We start from the raw sequence: 22,391 nt of genomic DNA, 5'->3' as shown, positions 1-22,391 counted from the left end.
TATTTTCCGTGTTTTTTGTTAATAAAAATATCCCTTTTTTTTGTTATATAGTGACCTCTTTTTGGTAAATAGTGAACATTTTGAAAAAAATGTCATTTATAGTCATTAAATATGGTCACTATTTACCCAATATCGGTCATCGTATAGTAGAATTTGCGTAACTTTAATTCGAAGGATCCAAACTCTTTGCCCCTTTGGAAACAAAAACACACAAAGGAGTGTTAGAACTTTTTTTTTTTTTTTTTGAAATTGTCATCTCATTAATAATCAACTAAGCGTAGGTTACAATGAAGATAACAAATAGACAAAGGAAAATCAAGATTGCTAACGTAAAAAATACATTCAAAATAACTATCTAAATATCGTAATGGCTGCTACCGCTCCAAAATCATAAATTTCTTGAATCTATGAATAATCGATGTCTTTGCATCCTTCTTGATGGAGGGAAACAGTGTAGCCGTCTTGATGTATTCATCCACGAAACAAATCTGATAATCTCCCCGTCGATTAAAACTTATTATATTGATAACAATCCCACGAAAAAATGGAAAAACCCCGAAAGAAGGGACGGAACAACAGATCTCACCAAAAGGGAGACAATTATTGAAAATAAGATAGATTTGCATAATATTAGTTGTTTAAGAAAGCTTTTGTGGGGCTTACCATCGATGGATGATCGATGGAAGCCCCCGAATAATAATGGAGGCTAGGTTTTTAGAGAGGGTTTTTTTTGGAGAATTTTTATTTTTTTCTCCTATTGAGTATAAGGAGTGTTAGAACTTTGAAGTAGCATAAATTCTCATTATAGACGGAAGATATCCGTCTATAGATATAAACGGGTCAAATACCCACCCATTTTAAGCATAAGACAAGCAACAAGTTGCATGTTGGAGCCCAAAAATGTCACCACTTTAAACATATTTGACCCGTCTTTTATTTTAGACGGATATATCCGTCTATTGTGAGACTAATTGTAGAAGTAGAGTTGGCCAAATGAACGAGTCAATTGGGCCCGACCTGGCACGGGCTGGATTCGGGTTCCAATTTTTAAACCTGGCCCGCCCTTTGGCCTGCTAATTTAGGAAAAAAATAAAAAACAAAAAAAACAAAAAACTAGTAAGGCCCGACCCCTTTTCACGGGCCAATTGTTAACCCGACCCGGCTTGAATCCGCCCCAAGCCCTGGCCAGCTCTAGTTAGAAGTTAGAACTTAGAAGTTTCAAGTTTGAACAGAGAAGAAACTGCCTCCTTGACAATTATGACAAATACCCTCTCCTTATTTTCGTCAATCATACACCAACATCAAGGCCATCAGCTTTCAACCCCCAGTCCCCCATAAACCCTTCCTTCAAATTTAACCCCCTTCTTTTTCAAAAACTCACCCAAAAAAAAAAACCCTCAAAATTCATAAATCACCCTTCAAAAAATGGCCTGTTTCATGAATCATCTTGAAACTCAACAACAACATCATCAACAACAACAAGAAAAGCCATACTTGCTAAATCTCAAAGAACCAGAACTTGTAAACCCAAATCCCATACAAGTTGAAAACTTTGATGAGAAACCCACAAACAACATCAAAAAACCAAACCCACCAAAAAGAAAATCAAACAAAGACAGACACAAAAAAGTTGATGGGAGAGGTCGAAGAATTAGGATGCCAGCTCTTTGTGCTGCTAGAATTTTCCAATTAACTAAAGAATTAGGTCATAAATCTGATGGTGAAACTATTCAATGGCTTTTACAACAATCTGAAAATGCCATTATTGCTACTACTGGAACTGGTACCATCCCTGCTTCCTTCTTATCCGGTTCCGGCTCGTCGGTTTCTGAACAGAGTAGCTCTGTTTCTGCACCAATTTCCGGGTCCGGGACTTGGAACTTGTTTGGTAGTAATCATTTGCCTCCGGGTTCGTGGGGATACGGGTTCAATTCGGGTCAAGATGCCGGGTTTTCGAACACGAAAATGGAAGTGTCAAATTTGAACATGGGTTTGGTGGGTTTTGGAGAGTATGGGAATAGTAGAGATAATTTGGAGTTGGGTTTATCACAAGATATTTTGAATTATGGTGCTATTAATCAATTTTATGAACAGATTAGGAATAATAGCAGATCAAATGTTGGCATTAACAATGATCATCATCAGCAAAAGAAAGTTCCTGATCATGCAGCAAGTTGAAGTGGGAATTTTTTTATACGAAGTATATTATTATTAAAAAATGAAGCTTTTTTAGGTTGATTTGTGAGTTTATTGTAATCATATTAGTGGTAGAAAATTGAGATAACGTCACTCAGTTATATTAAATTTGGTCATAGACTAATAGGTCTTACCAATTCTTAGTACCGCAAGATGGCGCTCTATTATTCTTAGTTAAGTGGTAACTGGTAACTAAGTTTAAGTTTAAATCATGTTTTTTCTCTTTAGTTTCATCTTTTGTATTCTTGAAGAGATTTAATGCTTTGTATCAGCAGTTTTGAGTGGCAGACAAAAGAGGAAGTTACAAGTTTGAACTTTGAAACTTTGAGATATTTGAGTTTGCACCTTTGTTTTCATATGTTTCTTTTTCTGTTGAATTCAAAAATTTGAACTTTTAAAAATAGTGTTCACACATATAGCGAGTGACTTAGAATTAGGGATGGCAATGGGTAGGGTTTGGATAGGGTTCACCTAGACCCGGACCCGACCCGATATTTTCCCTTTGGACCCGTACCCGACCCAGCCCCGCAAGGGTCTAAAATTTGAGGACCCATACCCGGACCCTATGGGTAAGGGTAGGGCTGGCCTCACCCGCATGGTCCGAGTTTAAACACTTTAAGAATAAGATTAACAAATGTACTAAATTCCGCAATCGGCCCTCAAGGTGGGCGAATAACCTGTTTCCGAGTACTTTGCTTGCCATGCTTCTTCCACCTTTATGATTTCCACAAGATCCTTCATGGATTTCGATAATATCTCGCTCAACTTCTTATGGCTCCAGCATCCGAGGTATGGCCCAACCTGCGATTTCTTAAAAAGCACGTTGTTAATAATAGTATATGAAGCGACTTTTATTTTTAGTGCTCTCGGCATCTTGCTTATTTAGGGGAAGGATTCCTGTTGTAGCCATCATAGTAAGGTTTTGTCCAAAAATTGGCAACATAAATTGGGAAACTTTCATCTTGTTTATTTATTGCAAGTTCTAATAAATGTACAATGGGTATTTTGTCGAAGTCAAGGGACTGTTGGATCCTAGGCCGGCTAAGGCGTCGGCCAGGTATTCAAGTCCCTGGGAATTTGGTCAATATTAAAATTGCGGAATTTTGATTTTAAAATTTGAACAATTTCCAAATAAAGCATCATTTTTGAGTATTTTGCGAGATATATTCCGTTTACTTGGTTGGAAATAAGAAGGGAATCGGTACGTACCTTTAGGTTTTGCACACCAAGGTCAATACATACCTTTAATCCAAATATTAAGGCTTCATATTCGCCTCATTGTTGGTAGCCTCAAATGCACACTTATAGCTGTACTATTTTATCCCCACTGTGCGATTTTAGTACTACCCCAGGCTGTGCCCTCATGTTGGCTGCACCATCGACAAATAGGGTCCATTCTAGGTCCGTTTGGTCATTTGATCGGTTTATTTACTTCTTTTATTAGGTCGGGTTCTAGGGTTGGACTAAAATCAGCCACAAAGTCCGATAGTGCTTGTGATTTAATTGTTGTCCTTGCTCAAATGTTATGTTGTATGTGCTCAAATTTGGATGACTATTTGCACATTCGTCCAGGACAATTACGGCTTCCTAAGTACGGACTTGATAGGAAGGTTGGTTCGACTATTATAGGGTGGCTTTCAAAGTATGGTCTTAATTTTGTGCAACTCATAATTAAAGCTAAAACATAATTTTCAAGTAGGCCATACCGATCTCTCGCATCCGAGTAGGCTTTTACTTACGTAATAGATGTGGTGTTGTTGTCCGTCCGCTTCTCGACCAAGACCGCACCGACAAAGAAGTTTTTACTGATCGATGTATACTTGTCAGGGGTTCATCTTTGACTTGGTTTTGCCAAAAAGAGAGGAGAGGATAGATATGTTTTCGGTCTTCAAAGGCACTGATGATCGGGGTCCATTGAAAGTCCTTGTTTTCCTTAGCAGGTTTATAGAATAATTTGCACCTCTCGATGATCTTGAAAATGAATCTGCATTGGGCCGCTATTCTTCCAAATCGGCTTTTGTATGTCTTTGACCGTCTTTGGTGGTTCTAGCTCCAGGATAGCTTTGATCTGTTCTGGGCTGGCTTCTATTCCTCTTTTTGTCACCATATAGCCCAAGAATTTGCCTGTTGAGACTCCAAAGTGGCATTTTTGTGGGTTGAGCTTCATATTGAATTTCTCCGATTTTTGAAAGGCTATTTCCAAGTCTTTGACGTGATCTTCTGCCTTTTTTTGACTTGACTACCATGTCATCTATGTAGACTTCCATGGTATCTCCTATTTGGTCTTTGAACATCATGTTGACTAGCCTTTGATAGGTTGCACCCGCATTCTTTAATCCAAATGGCATAGCAAAGATAACAATATATACCTCTTTCAAGAATGAAAGTCGTGCTTTCGATCTGCGGTGCATCTTTATTTGATTGAATCACTGGAGGCATCCATAAATGTTAACATTTCGTGGCCGCAGCGGGGCATCCACCATTGCATCGATGTGTGGCAGGGGAAATGGATCTTTTGGGCAGGCTTTGTTTAGGTCGGTGTAGTCTACACAGACTCTCCATTTGCCATTTTTCTTTTGGACGACTACTACGTTTGCAAGCCAGTTAGGGTACATTACTTCCCTGATCATTCCCATGTCCAGTAGTTTGTCAACTTCTTGGTTGATGATTTCATGCCTCTCTGCAGACAAATTTTCTTCTCTTTTCTTTGTACAGGCTTAAAGGATTTGTCAATATTCAACTTATGAGTTATAACATCGGATCTATACCAAATACCATATCAAAATGTGACCAAGCAAAACAAGACATTTTAGTTTTGAGAAAGCTGACCAGATTGGGTCTGACCGAGTCTGGTGCATCTGACCCTACAAGTACTTTCCTGTCAGGGAATTCTGGGTCCAATATGACCTCTCATGTTTCCATCTGTGATTGCGCTATATATTCTTCCCTGATAAGTGACTTTAATTGCTATGCAAGGGACTTACCTGACTTTGAGGGTTTCAAAGCCTGAGTGTAACATTCCTGAGCCGTCCTCTGTTCTCCCCTGATGGTGGTTATCCCCCATTCTGTTGGAATTTTCACACATTGATGGTATGTTGATGGGATTGCTTTGACATTGTGGATCCATGGTCTGCCCAGGATTAAGTTATATGAGGATAGGCAATCCATTACTCCAAATCTTTCATATGAAGCCACGCCTTCCACATAGGTTGGCAGGCTGATTTCTCTCAGGGTGTTCTTTGTTTCTCCGCTGAATCCAACCAGGACGCTGGATTTCTTGATGATCTTTCCTTCATCTATCTTCATAGCTTTCGGACGTGAAGCATCACCGTTGATTGAACGCCTCCGTCTATCAGGATTCTTGATACCTTAGCTGTGCCAATTTGCATGGTGATTACCAAGCTGTCATGGTGTAGATCTGATATTCCCTGCAGGTCCGAGTCATCAAAAGTAATAGCGGGCAATGAATTGGACCTGGAAGGGGGCTGAAGTCTGGATTCCCTGGATATTCTTTTGGCGGTGAAATGAGCTGGTCGGACCACGATTTCGATCCTCCATTTATGAACTTGACTTCATAGATGGGGGGAGGAGGAGGAGGATCTCTGCCATTCCCTGAATCTCTCTTGTTTTGTCCTTCATCTTTGTTCTTTGGCTGCTGGATTAAGTCTTTCAAATAGCCTTTCTTTAGAAGATATGCCACCTGTTTCCTGAGTTGGATGCATTCTTCTGTGGTGTGCCCGATGTCCTGATGGAAGTCACACCATCTCGTTGGGTCTTTCCTGGGGTTGTCGGACTTCTTAGGCCATCTGACCGTATCTCCCAGGCTTTCCAAGCGTTTGATTAATCCTGCAGTATTAATAGAGAACTTATATTCAGGAATAGTTGGAAGGCTAGAAAGGTTACCTTTATGTTCTTGTGCCATGTTGACTTCAGATCGTTCAGGCCTGGAATAGGGTGCTGATCTGGGGTTGCCTCCTTTCTGGTAGGAGCTTTTCCTGTTAGTGTGTCCATAACCTTGCTTCCCCCTGGATGAATTAGTCCTGAAGTTGAGATCTTCCTCCAATCTGACATGTTCTAAGGCGATGGATTGAACAGTGGCAAAGGTTGGGCAGGCTTTCTTGGTTAAGTTTGCATAGGTGTCGCTATCAAGCAGGACTCCTTGCCTGAAGGCTTCTACTGCTGTTTCTTCATCACACCTGGGAATGGCCACCTTCTCTTTGACAAATCTGGCCAGGAATTCTTTGAGAGATTCTTCAGGAAGTTGCTTTACCCTGAACAGTTCTTTGGTCTCTTGGCCATATCTCTGCTGCTTGCGAATTGTTGATTGAAGGCATTGATCAATTCTGCAAAATTCTTGATACCTCCATTTGGGAGATTAATGAACCATTGTAATGCTGCTCCGGTCAGGGTTGTACCAAAGCCTTTGCACATGCAGACCTGACTGATTTCACTGGGTATTGAGGCAGCCAACATCTTCTGTTTGAATATAGCAATGTGATTTTGTGAATCAGAGGTTCCATCATAAGTTCTCATGGATGGGACGGTGAATTTCTTGGGGAGATCGATCTTTGCAATTTCATCTGCAAAGGGCGAGTCAAAACAAAGCTATCAATTTCTACTTCACCACGAGTGGTCCGTACTCCGGGTATATTTTCTATTTTGTTGTGGAGTTTTTGGATTTCTGAAGCATAGCCATCATTATTGCTTTGCTTGATTTTGTTTGTTTCATCATTGGAAATGATTGGGGTACCGGATAATGTATCCTTCTCCGGGGTTCCAAAATTGGAAAAGTCTATGTTTTTGATAATGGATGAGAATGGGGTTCCTGGTTCGAATCTGGTCTTGGAGCCCGGCCCGATTTTCCAATTTTTCCTCGTGGCTAGACTCAGATTCCTTCAGCCTATAGATTTCTGCTTCTGCCTGGGCTGCCTTCTCCTGGATTGTCTCCAATTCCTTGATCTTGGCCAGGGCAGCCGCTAGTTGTTGTTCTGGGGTTAGTTCTACCATTTTTATGTGTAAATGTTAAATGGAAAATGATAAAGGGAATTTTATTGATTGAAGAACTAGATGCCCCACGGTGGGCGCCAATTGTTTTAGCAGGATTTTCCCTGAATGGGTCCGGCTTGATTAAAGAATAATTTGGGTATCTAGTTCTATAGGTTTGGACTATTGTGAATGAATAACAAGGAAAGACTAAGTATAAAGAATAATGTTTATATTACTTTGATAAGCTAAATACAAATTTGTGTAAATAATTGGATATTCGGGAAATGTGGGATAAATTATCAAGTAACTCAATGAATCATGAATGAATTTACAAACGTCAGTTTACAATATTTATAATCATACAAATATGAACGTTGTACTGATCTCCAACGTCCTGCCCTTTTGTCGGAGTTGTTACCGGATTAATAGGGCACATTCCCTATTAATTCGGTTGACTCGTTCTTCTTTGATTGATCCTTAGCTTTTTCTCCTCTTGCACGTCTAGGTTCATGGGTGATATAGTCTCATAATTAGACTTGGTCTTCCTTGAGAATAGGACATGAATATTCATCTTTATATAACTGTTTTGCTGCTCTTTAGTTTAATCCTACCGCTTAGGTGTCTTTGCCAGCTATTCCGTGCTTTACCATCAGGCCTTCCTTCTGGGATTAAGTAGCATATTCATCCTGTAATACTCTTCATCTACCAAATAATGATTAGATTTGTCCGGTCTTTGTTTGCCTTAATCAGCCTTGTAAGGTCAGGCCAGGTTAGAGTCAGACCAGGCTAAACTGGGCCTAACATGGTCTATAATATTAAAAAAAAAAAAAGGATTTTCTACAAGGTAACCCCGTCTTTTCTCAAATCCTACGAGGTAACCCTGCCTTTTTATTCAACACACATGGTAACCCTGTACTCTATATAAACTTATTAGCGTGACCTCTACTTTCCATTCCGTCAAATTGTGACGTTAAGTTGATGATTTGGCAAATTTTTCATGTTGACATGACACTTACTAGACAATTATTAATGAGTAAGCAATGATATGGAAACTCAAATAGAAAAAAAACACTTAGCCACTCCCTTTCATTACGATCAAAACACAAATAATATTTCACATGCTCCTCTATCTCTCCAAAAATCCCCTCTTACTTCTCATATCCAGGTTTCTGAACCCAAAAAAATTCATCATCTGCTGCTTCCATCCTTATTCTTTTAGGTATAAATCATTATTCCATTTTTAATTTCGTTTCCAAATTCCAATTAATAGTGTATTGAGTAATTCGTATTAGTCTGATTTTATTCTTTGTTAATTGTTGTTATACTTGGCCAAGATGAGGACTTTTAACTCAATAAGATTTGTATTTGGATGAAGAAGGATCTTATGGAAATCTTGTTGGGAAGAAAATTAATTAACATTTGTGTTGTCGTAAAAGAGAAAAATCCTTTGACAAAAAAAAAAAGAGAAAAATCCTTGTGTTTTTTTGTGATGGATGCAAATGTACTGAATTTAATCTCAGCTCTGCCAATATAAAATGGCGGTTCACATACTTTTGTTGCTTGATTGGTTTACCTTTCATTTAGCAGAAATGTTCATTTACTTTGAATACTGTATAAAGTTTGGAAATCAAAAGGAAGACGGAGATGAAGAATTGTGGAAAATGAGAAATTGAGGTTGAAAATATAGAAGGAAATGAGGATGTGAGAGAAATGGGTTAAATTAGAGGGAAAATAAAATGAACAAGAGAGGAAATTAAAAGGGAGTTATTAATAAGGGGGTTTCTATGTCAGCATATAAAATTATCCAAATCATTATATTTAACAGATCAATTTGATGGAAGGTAAAGTAGAGGTCACGCTAAAAAGTCTTTATACAGTACAAGGTTAGCACGTGTGTTGAATAGAAAGGCAAGGTTACCACGTAGAATTTGAAAGAACACGGGGTTACCTTGTAGAAAATCCCAAAAAAAAAAATTATACTACTTTAACATTATGAGTTTATTAATCTGCCGTTAATGGTGGTTGTCGGTCGCCGGCTATTAGAGGGGTGGTTGTCAGTCGCGTATCAGTGCTGTGGTGCTGGTTTTCTTGTGTCAGTGGTGGTATTGTCAGTGGTTGTGTTTTATCACTTTATGGGATGAGGGAAGATAAAGATACTTTAGTTGGGTTTCTACAGTCTGTCAGTATGAATTCAAAAAACTTGTAATTTTGATTTATTTTTCTTTAATAAAGGGTCTAAGGGTCGGGTATGGGTCTCATAACTTAGACCCGGACCCGAAATATTTTCTTAAGACCCATACCCGACCCATACCCATTGGGTCTGAAAAAATGAGACCCATACCCGACCCATTAGGGTCCGACCCTCAGGGTCTGGGTCGGGTCCCCGACCCACTGCCATCCCTACTTAGAACGTTTTTCCATCTGGCATCATCATTCCCCCTCTATTTCACCAAAAAAATCTAGGATAAGACGGTGTATGTGATGGTCTTTTTCTATAAAAATTCATTCATTTATTGCTAATAAAAGAGTGATTTTTATATAAATGAACCGTTTTACGAATTGAAGCAGATGTTTCTTTTTGTGTTGAATTTAGCAAGTAAAGTTGTTTGTAACATAGAACAAGGTAAGTGCGTCAAAGTTTGATTAAACTAGACTGTGAAGTATGTACATGTACTATTTTTATTTATTTATTTATGGATGCAAAAATAGACTAAGGGCATCAACAATAGAGGTTTGTCAACAAAGATTTGTGTACTTTTTAGAGGTTTGTTGACAAACCTCTCTATTGTTGGGAATGGGGGTTGAGGTTCATATATGAGAATGGTTACAATTTTGTATACAAGTTTGTGTTTTTCGTTGTGAGTGATAATGGACCCATATAGTATACTTTTATGAGGTTTGTCTATATTTAAGAGGTTTGTCTATTGTTGTATTGAGGTTTGTTGTTAGAAAGGTTTGTATGTTGAGTGATGTGGCATTAGACAAACCTCATTTGGGGTTTGTCTATTGCTAATGCCCTAAGAAGGCAGCAACTTTTACTCCAAAATGGATCCTCTCCATTTTTTTCTCTCCATTTCCTCTCTTAAACTCATTTAATAATATTTTTTCCACCAAACCTTATTATCCCTTTATTTTTACTCATTAATTTTGAGCCGTTCGATAATGTCAGAATATGATACAGACCACCAAAAGAAAATGGCCTCTCCTCTCCATTTCTTTTTAGGAAATGGAGAGAAACCCTCCTCCTTTTACTCTATGTAAAAACGAGGACGAATTTGAAATGTAGAGACAAAAGAGTACTGATTGCTTTGACTCTGACACTGCTGACTACTTCTATAATCCAAAAATAAGAGTTACAGTACAACTTACAACTGACCTTGTTTGTACGAAACTTGAAAAAGGTTTAATGTCTTTGAGGAAACTTTATGATTATTTTTAAAGGCTGAATTCTTGTTTAAGACGGTGATATTCATCTTAAGTTTAAGACAAGTTAAATATACTTATGTGAGATTAATAAGACAAAAGGAGAATGCATGTGAAAAAAAGCAAAAGACTAGCTGATTTTGTACTCGGCAACTCTTTAATCTGGTTTAGTGAATAGATTATTTAGTTTGTACTCACATGCTTCAAACTTACGTTGTTATACTATCGAGTTTAACAAAACATTTAAGTTGACGTCTGCTTGGTGAACAATTTGTGCCTAGAGGTAGCATATGGGTGGGTAAGTTTGAGTACGAGTTTACTCGTGTCCGCAGTTGGATTATATATCAAATTCTGAGTTCCGACTGTGTCACATTCAAATGGTGACTTGACTGAGTTTGGTTAGGATTGTGCTCGTGCCGAGTCATCATTTGCATGTTTGGTTCATGTCCGGGGCGGATTCAGGATCCAAATGTACGGTGGGCTAGAAAAGTCAATGATAATTTTTTCTTTTTAAAATGATATAGAAACTTTGGAGTTTGTAATCACACACGTTTTACCCTAAACTGCAGCATTTTGTTTACGGTTTTATTGCAATTGTTATTGTGATCTAACCCATGTTTGTTACGGCGCCGCTTGGATAAGAAGTTTCTTTCTCTTATCTTTGTTTGTTTATTTATGCTAGAATAACAAAATGGACTCACATGTTTAAATCACTTGACGAAGTTATGTGCATTTAAACCACTAAAATTGTTTTCACATGTTAGTGTTTAAAATGAATGGATGCATACGACAAATACTAGTTCAGTTAATATTGGCTATTCTTTGACATTAGTAGAGGCCGTTGTTTACAACGGGCGGGGTTGGGTGTTTGAACGAGCTTCCTAACACGTAATTTCATACGAATCCTTTTTCTCTAAAACGGTTTCTGTGTTTTCCTTAAAATTCGGTGGCGACTCTTTGTGTTTGAAAACCCCCTGTGGATACATCAAATTCTCACATCCACATTTTGGTGACTCTGTTGGGGACTAGTGTAACTCGAAAAGTTAAATAGTGGCCAATAAATTGAATTAGTATTTGTCAACATATTTCATGCATAAACCCAATTGAGACTTTAAGGATCGGGCCATCTCCCCCTCGGGTCGATTTCAAGATAAAGAGATGACATCCACTGCGCCTGGTTTAAATATCAAGGTGGTCTCTACTGATTCTTCAAGTACTTGTTCTACCATAAGCTACGGGCTTATGGGGGGCTTAACTTCTTAGCTGAAGTGGGATCATTGGCATAAACCCAATTTAGAAGACCGACCGAGAATTAGTTGAGTCTAGGATTCATGCATTCATGCTTTGAAGAGTCTATCACGGTCGAAATACTCGAGAGGAGGGGGGGGGGGGGTGAATTGAGTATTTAAAAAAACTTATGCCCGCTTTTTATTTTATATCAATCCAATTAATTACTTAAAGTTTATTGATTAAACTTTAACTAATTAACTAAGTGATTATGAACGTAATAAAATGAACAAAAAAGAAAACTGCAAAGACACACGATATTTAAAGTGGTTCAGCTTCACACGTCGAAGCCTACGTCCACTATTCTCGATTAATAATTTTAGTACCTTTCTCCGGATTACAAAATTATCAACCCAACTCGTATAGCTAACTCTAGTTATAACTCAATTTGAATATCACTAGATATTCGATTTTGACTATCTTAAGTTACTAAGAAAGCACTTGATTGTTCTTCTAAGTGTTCACACAATTTGAACGAGTAAGAAACAATATTAAGTACTATTATCTTATAACGTAACCTTAAGAATAATATGCAAATTAAGAGCACGACTTTTCGTAAAAGATTTTCAAATGCAAAACAATAAAATACTTGATTAAAAATAAACTCAAATTGTTTGCAAGGAATTTTTATACTTCGAAAAGCTTATTTGAATTTATGAATATCACAAGTATATATAGTAGAGAAGAGACACTAGGGTTTTGATCGAAACCCTAGAAGTGTCGTGAGGCAAGGTAAGTTGTTCTACAAGAACCAAATCTTATCTTTCCTTAATTTAATCTACTAGATATTTTGATTAAGTCAAATAAGGTAAATCTAATATATTTGATAAGATATAAGAACATCGTATGGCAATATAGAATAGATTTAACCTAACAAGAAATACTCAAATAGGGAGCAAGGTCGGCCACCACACGGCTCAAGCCCACCTTGGCCGAAACCCTAGGTCAAAACATCAAGGAGTAGATTAGGGTTAGGTTTAGATAATTTAGCAAACCCTAGGTAGCATGACGACTCATAAGTCGTTTTACTAACCAATAGGATAATGAAAATTATTCATTCTAAACAAACCAAATTAAGTCTCTATCATATATACACATGATTTCGAAACATATTTGAAGAAATTTATCTTTTGAAAAATTATTTTAAAACTATTTAAAATCGTGCCTTCAAATGCAACCCAAAGTTATATTACAAATAGTTATAACTTTAAGTTTGGCAAGGAAAGTTATAGGTGAAATAGCTATAACTTTACCTTCCCAATATGTCTTCTTAAGATATCGTTATTAGATGAAGACCTATACTAGCTAATCTTCCTGGAGATATTCAGTGATAGGATCTTGTATGAACCTTGATCATAAGCTCTTCATATTGAGCTAGTTATAGACTTGATCGAGCCTTTTGCTTGAATGATCATCATACTTGAAACTTGTTACAGTTACTATGACGCTTTAAGAATCTTCAATGTTATAGCTCAAGCTGCTATAACATTACTTGAACAATGCTTCACAAATCATCAATGTTATAGCCAAAGTTGCTATAACATTACTAGCTAAACTTGTAAACTGAAGTCAATCTATTAAAGACTAAACAAACGATTACGAGCAAGAGTATATATAACACGAAGCACAAACTTGTCATTATCAAAACTCAATCATATATCTATATGGTCCAGCATGCTTGTATGCGAATGACTACTTGCTACGTGAATCCCGTGTCAAGTCTTTTTTCTTTTTTTTGAAAACCACGTTTTTTTTATAAAAAAAACCCCACTTTGTTTTTCGAAATTTGAGTCGTGTTCAAACCCAATTTTTTCGAAAATCCTTGGTCCATTTTTCAAACCCGAACTTTTGAACTTACCTCTTTTGAAAAAAGAATGTTTTAAGTTGGAATGCTGCCCAATTAAGATTAGAATTTTGACCAAAATAAGCCTTTTATAGCCGGCATGCTGCCCATTTAAAAGCTCATTTTCATTTAATCCTCTTCTATTTTTAAAATTCAAATGAACCATGTTCCGAACTTAACCCAAACCTAGAATAGAGTTTGAGTCAGTCGGGTCAAGTTTAGCCTTGTTAGGCTTACGTTTGTTTGTGTTTAGTCATGTCTAGTCTAGTCTAAGGTTCAAGTGAACCATGTATTGTCTAGAACACGACCCAGTTGGGTCACCCAAGCTCACTATTGGGTCCGAATCATGCCTGTCGACCAAGTGGTCCGAGTCAGAGTACAAAAAAAACGTCCATTAGGCCACACTAGGCGTTTTTCACGAGTCCATGGACCATGTTTGGTTCAACCACGGGTCAGTCACACCGAGTCGATGTCAAGTCTAAGTTTGTGAAGTCGGTTTGAGTCAATTAGTAGCCCTTGTTAGGTCTAAGACCCCCTCCACACGTGAGACCCTTCGCAAATGAGCCACTTAGTTCATTTCCTGGGTCTAAGCCTGTCATTGAGTCATGTCTGAGACAATGGTCAAATCCGTGAGTCGAGTCTTTAACTGTGCAGGTGGTTTTTGTTCACGTATTGATTAGTTTGGGGTTTTTCTTATAGAAAGGCCACCTATGACCAGAGAGAAAGCAATGGAAGCTCTAGTGACTAAGATGAATGATACTTTGGAACAAGTGATGGCTCCTTTGATTGTTATTGAGACCAAGCTCGTCGTGGAAGAACCAGTGACCCCTCCACCTACTGAATTCGGGAAAAGGCTTAAGTTGGTTGAAGACCAGATGAAGCTCTCCGGAGGAGAGAACATCCACTTCGAAAATACTAGGACCTATGCTCCGGTTTTGGACAAGTTACCTACCAATCTTGTGCTCACAGACATTCCCAAGTTTAAGGGCACAGAAGACCCATTTCATCATGTTAAGTCCTACAAGGAATACTTGGCACTAAGGGGAGTACCTGCTGATATGCTTACCCAAATCTTTGCCCAATCTTTAGAAGAACACCCGAAGGCGTGGTTCTATAATCTTGAGCTTAAGAACTTCCCTACATTCAAAGATATCACAGTGGAGTTCTGTAAGCACTATGCCGATAATGTTGAAATCCGGACCAACATGAGAACACTAGAGGTTATGACGCAAAAGGAAAATGAGGGATTTACTGATTTCCTTGCAAGGTGGCGTGCTGAAAGTGTGAAGTTGGCTAAGAAGCCAGATGAAACCGAAATGGTTGATAGGTTCGTGAAGAATGTTCGACCCACCTATCGAAATGAAATCAAGTATCAAAACTTTGGCTCGTTTAAGGAACTTATTCGAGTCGGGATAAGAATCGAGGCCGATTTGGAAAAATGAGACAGAAAAGCCTAAGGGATACGAAGGTGCCTCATCATCTAAGGCAAAGACCCCGGCTTCTACCAATCATATTCAAGCAATTAGTTTCTCGGGAGGAACTCCTAGGAAACCGCAACGCACTGGGCCAAGAGCATTCACTGATATAGGGTGTACTTACGCATATGCCCTTGAAGGACTTACGGCCTAAGGGAAACTGAGTCCTATTGGTCCCTCTCAAGAACCACCGTTGGAACAACGGAAAAGGTCCCATAACTCTGAAGCTTATTGTGCCTTCCACCGAGGCAAAGGTCATGATACGGAAAATTGTTACCGTCTCAAACATGAAATTCAAGATATGATCGAGAATGGAACGCTCCCGATTCCAACTATTAAGCCTAACAATATAACCAACCCATTTGATGATCACGCAAATGGGATATTTGTCGAAGAAAATATCGATTTAACCTACTTGATTCAGCCAGTCTGCCGTCTTAATGGGTTCTTTGTGGGGAAGGAATTCATCGATTGTTCGAAGTACCTTCCAAGTTTAAGTAAGGAGATTCGAGTCGGGGACTTTGCTATTGATCGTACCCAACATATCCTCCGGAGTGCCACAGAGATTAATGGCATTTGGAATGATAATGAAGATGATGTGTACATGGCTAAAGGTACGACTACCCCACACATTCGGGATGAAATCACGAAGTCGAGAAATGAACGATTCGATCCATCTACCCTCATTACCGATGTAGATCCTCAGAGGACTACCGCGGGGTGGAGGAAAACTGTCAAATGGACCGACAATAGAGGGTTGCTCTTCAAGTTGATAAATCGGAGAAGGAGAAATGTTTATGCTAGATGATGATTCCGAGTCCGAGTCTCGATGAGAGTCCAAGGATTAAGTCTAAGGAGTCGGTGTTGAAGCCACCCCTCCCCGTCTTTTCTTTCGTTATACCCTCTCCTAGTTCTGTATTCGGGGCTGTCTTGGATACCTCTTGTTCCACCACCACCTCGATCGGTTGGCCCAAATGTTAGCGCATTTTGCATAATTTCAAATCAATAATAATATGAACCAGTTTGCTTACGACTTATTTTATTTACATTGCAATTCAATTTTTGAAAATAATTATTTTAGTAGTGACATTGAGAATGAGGCCGAAAGCGAACAGTTTGAAGAAGAGGAGGAGGTGGAACCACCTCCACAATTGGTTAAAGGGTTGGAGGAATACGACCCGAGAGAAGCTCGGTAATCGAAGATACCGAAACCATTAATGTTGGAACCATAGAAGAACCACGGGAACTTAAGATAGGAACTACCTTAGATCCCGCAGAGAAACAGGGGTTTGTCGATCTTCTGGGAGAGTTCAAAGATGTGTTTCCATGGTCTTACAGAGACATGCCGGGAATTGATAGGGAAATTGCAGAGCATAAAATCCCGATCAACCCTACGGTTTAAACCGTGCGAAGCTACGCAGAATGCGTTCAGAGTGGTCTTTAAAGGTCAAAGAAGAAATTGATAAACAGTTCAAAGCCGGGTTCATCAAGGTGTCATATTATTCGGTTTGGGTCGCCAATGTAGTGCCAGTGCCGAGAAAGGATGGTAAAGTTCGCGTGTGCGTGGACTTTCGGGATCTGAACAAAGCTAGTCCGAAGGACAACTTTCCGTTACCTCACATCGATATCTTGGTTGACAATACCGTAAATTATGCATTACTGTTCTTCATGGATAGATATGCAGGTTACAATCAGATAAAAATGGCTGAGGAAGATATGCATAAGACAACGTTTATGTCACAATGGGGAACCTATTGTTACACAAAGTAATGCCTTTCGGTTTGGTAAATGCCGGGCGACGTACCACGTAATAGAATAAGCAGCGACGTTGCTACATGATATGATGCACAAATAAGTTGAAGTTTATGTCGATGACATGATACTCAAGTCAATAGAACGTAGTGGCCATCTTGGGGCGCTACGAAAATTCTTTGAAAGATTGCGAAAGTACAACATGAGACTGAATCCGCAGAAGTGTGCTTTCGAGGTCACCTCTGGCAACCTTTTGGGCCACATCGTTAGCCATCGTGGTATCGAAGTCGACCCATCAAAGATCAAAGCCATTTGAAAATGCCCCATCCCGAAACCAAGAAAGAAATTCGAGGTTTCCTGGGAAGATTTCAATACATAAGCCGTTTCGTCGCGAAGTTGACGATGATTTGTGAACAGATCTTTAAGAAACTGAAGCTCGGAGAGCACGTTATGTGGGATGACCAGTGTCAGGCCGCATTCGATAAAATAAAGGAAGTGTTATCTTCTCCACCAGTTTTAAGCCCACCAAAGTAGCGGGCTGCCGTTATCATTGTATCTAACTCATTACGGATACGGTGATGGGGGCTATGTTAGCCCAAACAATTGACAAAGAAGAAAGAGCTATTTACTACATCAGTAAAAAGTTCTTAGACTATGAAGTAAAGTATAAACCTCTTGAAAAGATGTGTTTTGCCCTAGTCTAGGCAACGAAGAAATCAAGACATTACATGCTTAGCTACAGTGTGAGTGTCTACTCCAAGAAGGATCCGATCAAGTACTTGTTTGAAAAACCAAGCAAATGGAAGAATGTCGAGATTGACCGTCATGTTATCAGAGTTCGATCTCAAATATGTACCTTTGAAAGTAATCAAGGGAAGGGCGGTTCCCGATTTCCTCGCCGACAATCCAATCGAAGTAACAGAAGTCATCGACACTTGGTCATTTCCCGACGAAGACATGGTACACGTCCAGAATGACGCATGGGATTTGTATTTCGATGGAGCATCGAACTACATGGGATATGGAGTGGGAATTCTTCTTATCTCGACAATAGGTGAACACGTGCCCGTGTCCATCAAGCTAGATTTCAATGTCACGAAAAATGCCACTGAATATGAAGCATGTTTGCTTGGTTTACGCAGTGCTCTAGACTTAGGTGTGAAGAAATTGTTAGTACATGGAGACTCGTCTCTTGTGATCAATCAAGTGGGTGGGTCATAGAAAATTAAGAGCCAAAGTTTGGCCCTATATCAAACTAGAATCGAAGAATTGGAAAAGTACTTCGAGGATATTCAATATGTTCACCTCCGAGAGAGGAAAATCGGTTTGCGATCGTTGTCCAAGCTAGTCGCCTTGATCAACATTCCCGACCACATAGATAGTATGCCAATATGTGTCGAACGAAGATCATTGCCTGCCTATGTTAATGCAATCGATGACGCTGAGGAAGGTGAAACCGAACCTTGGTACACATCCATTTTGAAATACAAGGAAACAGGAGAGTATCCTCCCGACCTTGACACGCGTGGGAAGCGCGCTCTGCGAATGTTATCCGATCAATTCATCAGGACCGATGATGGGCAATTGTACAAGAAGACGGCTCAAGGTGTTCTATTGTGATGCATTGATAAACCGACAACTGAAAAGGTTATGGAGGAAGTCCATGACGGAGAATGTGGGACACACATGAATGCCCGTATGTTAGTCCGTAAAATCATAAGGCTTGGTTATTATTGGACAACGATGGAAACAGATTGTTGAAAAGGCTCGTCGTGGAAGAACCAGTGACCCCTCCACCCTACCGAATTCGGAAAAGGCTTAAGTTGGTTGAAGACCAGATGAAGCTCTCCGGAGGAGAGAACATCCACTTCGAAAATACTAGGACCTATGCTCCGGTTTTGGACAAGTTACCTACCAATCTTGTGCTCACAGACATTCCCAAGTTTAAGGGCACAGAAGACCCATTTCATCATGTTAAGTCCTACAAGGAATACTTGGCACTAAGGGGAGTACCTGCTGATATGCTTACCCAAATCTTTGCCCAATCTTTAGAAGAACACCCGAAGGCGTGGTTCTATAATCTTGAGCTTAAGAACTTCCCTACATTCAAAGATATCACGGTGGAGTTACTCAAAGCACTATGCCGATAATGTTGAAATCCGGACCAACATGAGAACACTAGAGGTTATGACGCAAAAGGAAAATGAGGGATTTACTGATTTCCTTGCAAGGTGGCGTGCTGAAAGTGTGAAGTTGGCTAAGAAGCCAGATGAAACCGAAATGGTTGATAGGTTCGTGAAGAATGTTCGACCCACCTATCGAAATGAAATCAAGTATCAAAACTTTGGCTCGTTTAAGGAACTTATTCGAGTCGGGATAAGAATCGAGGCTGATTTACGGAAAAATGAGACAGAAAAGCCTAAGGGATACGAAGGTGCCTCATCATCTAAGGCAAAGACCCCGGCTTCTACCAATCATATTCAAGCAATTAGTTTCTCGGGAGGAACTCCTAGGAAACCGCAACGCACTGGGCCAAGAGCATTCACTGATATAGGGTGTACTTACGCATATGCCCTTGAAGGACTTACGGCCTAAGGGAAACTGAGTCCTATTGGTCCTACTGAAGAACCACCGTTGGAACAACGGAAAAGGTCCCATAACTCTGAAGCTTATTGTGCCTTCCACCGAGGCAAAGGTCATGATACGGAAAATTGTTACCGTCTCAAACATGAAATTCAAGATATGATCGAGAATGGAACGCTCCCGATTCCAACTATTAAGCCTAACAATATAACCAACCCATTTGATGATCACGCAAATGGGATATTTGTCGAAGAAAATATCGATTTAACCTACTTGATTCAGCCAGTCTGCCGTCTTAATGGGTTCTTTGTGGGGAAGGAATTCATCGATTGTTCGAAGTACCTTCCAAGTTTAAGTAAGGAGATTCGAGTCGGGGACTTTGCTATTGACTGTACCTAACATATCCTCCGGAGTGCCACAGAGATTAATGGCATTTGGAATGATAATGAAGATGATGTGTACATGGCTAAAGGTACGACTACCCCACACATTCAGGATGAAATCCTGAAGTCGAGAAATGAACGATTCGATCCATCTACCCTCATTACCGATGTAGATCCTCAGAGGACTACCGCGGGGTGGAGGAAAACTGTCAAATGGACCGACAATAGAGGGTTGCTCTTCAAGTTGATAACTGGAGAAGGAGAAATGTTTATGCTAGATGATGATTCCGAGTCTGAGTCTGATGAGAGTCCAAGGATTAAGTCTAAGGAGTCAGGTGTTGAAGCCACCCCCTCCCCAGTCTTTTCTTTCGTTATACCCTCTCCTAGTTCTGGTATTCTGGGGCCTGTCTTGGATACCTCTGTCGTTCCACCACTGACCTCTGATCAGTTGGCCCAAATGTTAGCGCATTTTGCATAATTTCAAATCAATAATAATATGAACCAGTTTGCTTACGACTTATTTTATTTACATTGCAATTCAATTTTTGAAAATAATTATTTTAGTAGTGACATTGAGAATGAGGCCGAAAGCGAACAGTTTGAAGAAGAGGAGGAGGTGGAACCACCTCCGCAATTGGTTAAAGGGTTGAAGGAATACGACCAGAGAAGCTCGGTAATCGAAGATACCGAAACCATTAATGTTGGAACCATAGAAGAACCACGGGAACTTAAGATAGGAACTACCTTAGATCCCGCAGAGAAACAGGGGTTTGTCGATCTTCTGGGAGAGTTCAAAGATGTGTTTCCATGGTCTTACAGAGACATGCCGGGAATTGATAGGGAAATTGCAGAGCATAAAATCCCGATCAACCCTACGGTTTAAACCGGTAAAGCAGAAGCTACGCAGAATGCGTTCAGAGTGGTCTTTAAAGGTCAAAGAAGAAATTGATAAACAGTTCAAAGCCGGGTTCATCAAGGTGTCATATTATTCGGTTTGGGTCGCCAATGTAGTGCCAGTGCCGAGAAAGGATGGTAAAGTTCGCGTGTGCGTGGACTTTCGGGATCTGAACAAAGCTAGTCCGAAGGACAACTTTCCGTTACCTCACATCGATATCTTGGTTGACAATACCGTAAATTATGCATTACATTCTTCATGGATAGATATGCAGTGTTACAATCGAGATAAAAATGGTGAGGAAGATATGCATAAGACAACATTTACGTCACAATGGGGAACCTATTGTTACACAGTAATGCCTTTCGGTTTGGTAAATGCCGGGGCGACGTACCACAGAATAGCAACGACGTTGCTACATGATATGATGCACAAATAAGTTGAAGTTTATGTCGATGACATGATACTCAAGTCAATAGAACGTAGTGGCCATCTTGGGGCGCTACGAAAATTCTTTGAAAGATTGCGAAAGTACAACATGAGACTGAATCCGCAGAAGTGTGCTTTCGAGGTCACCTCTGGCAACCTTTTGGGCCACATCGTTAGCCATCGTGGTATCGAAGTCGACCCATCAAAGATCAAAGCCATTTGAAAATGCCCCATCCCGAAACCAAGAAAGAAATTCGAGGTTTCCTGGGAAGATTTCAATACATAAGCCGTTTCGTCGCGAAGTTGACGATGATTTGTGAACAGATCTTTAAGAAACTGAAGCTCGGAGAGCACGTTATGTGGGATGACCAGTGTCAGGCCGCATTCGATAAAATAAAGGAAGTGTTATCTTCTCCACCAGTTTTAAGCCCACCGAGGCGGGCTGCCGTTATCATTGTATCTAACTGATTACGGATACGGTGATGGGGGCTATGTTAGCCCAAACAATTGACAAAGAAGAAAGAGCTATTTACTACATCAGTAAAAAGTTCTTAGACTATGAAGTAAAGTATAAACCTCTTGAAAAGATGTGTTTTGCCCTAGTCTAGGCAACGAAGAAATCAAGACATTACATGCTTAGCTACAGTGTGAGTGTCTACTCCAAGAAGGATCCGATCAAGTACTTGTTTGAAAAACCAGTGCTAAATGGAAGAATGTCGAGATTGACCGTCATGTTATCAGAGTTCGATCTCAAATATGTACCTTTGAAAGTAATCAAGGGAAGGGCGGTTCCCGATTTCCTCGCCGACAATCCAATCGAAATGTAACAAGTCATCGACACTTGGTCATTTCCCCGACGAAGACATGGTACACGTCCCGAAATGACGCATGGGATTTGTATTTCGATGGAGCATCGAACTACATGGGATATGGAGTGGGAATTCTTCTTATCTCGACAATAGGTGAACACGTGCCCGTGTCCATCAAGCTAGATTTCAATGTCACGAAAAATGCCACTGAATATGAAGCATGTTTGCTTGGTTTACGCAGTGCTCTAGACTTAGGTGTGAAGAAATTGTTAGTACATGGAGACTCGTCTCTTGTGATCAATCAAGTGGGTGGGTCATAGAAAATTAAGA

At 39.7% G+C, this 22,391-nt stretch overlaps 1 protein-coding gene across 1 annotated transcript; it reads left to right on the top strand.

Annotated features, from left to right (window-relative positions):
- The first annotated feature begins 1,216 nt into the window (after positions 1-1,216).
- LOC141623545 (transcription factor TCP20-like) lies at positions 1,217-2,518 on the top strand. Its single transcript, XM_074439644.1, has one exon. The coding sequence runs from the start codon at positions 1,426-1,428 to the stop codon at positions 2,176-2,178; it is 753 nt and encodes a 250-aa protein (XP_074295745.1). The 5' UTR covers positions 1,217-1,425; the 3' UTR covers positions 2,179-2,518.
- The last annotated feature ends 19,873 nt before the right edge of the window (positions 2,519-22,391 follow it).

The sequence above is a fragment of the Silene latifolia genome, chromosome X (genome assembly GCF_048544455.1).
Source record: "Silene latifolia isolate original U9 population chromosome X, ASM4854445v1, whole genome shotgun sequence".
In the NCBI taxonomy this organism is placed as follows: Eukaryota; Viridiplantae; Streptophyta; class Magnoliopsida; order Caryophyllales; family Caryophyllaceae; genus Silene; species Silene latifolia.
The sequence above is the reverse complement of the archived record's forward strand: the minus strand, read 5'-3'. Positions and strand labels throughout refer to the sequence as shown.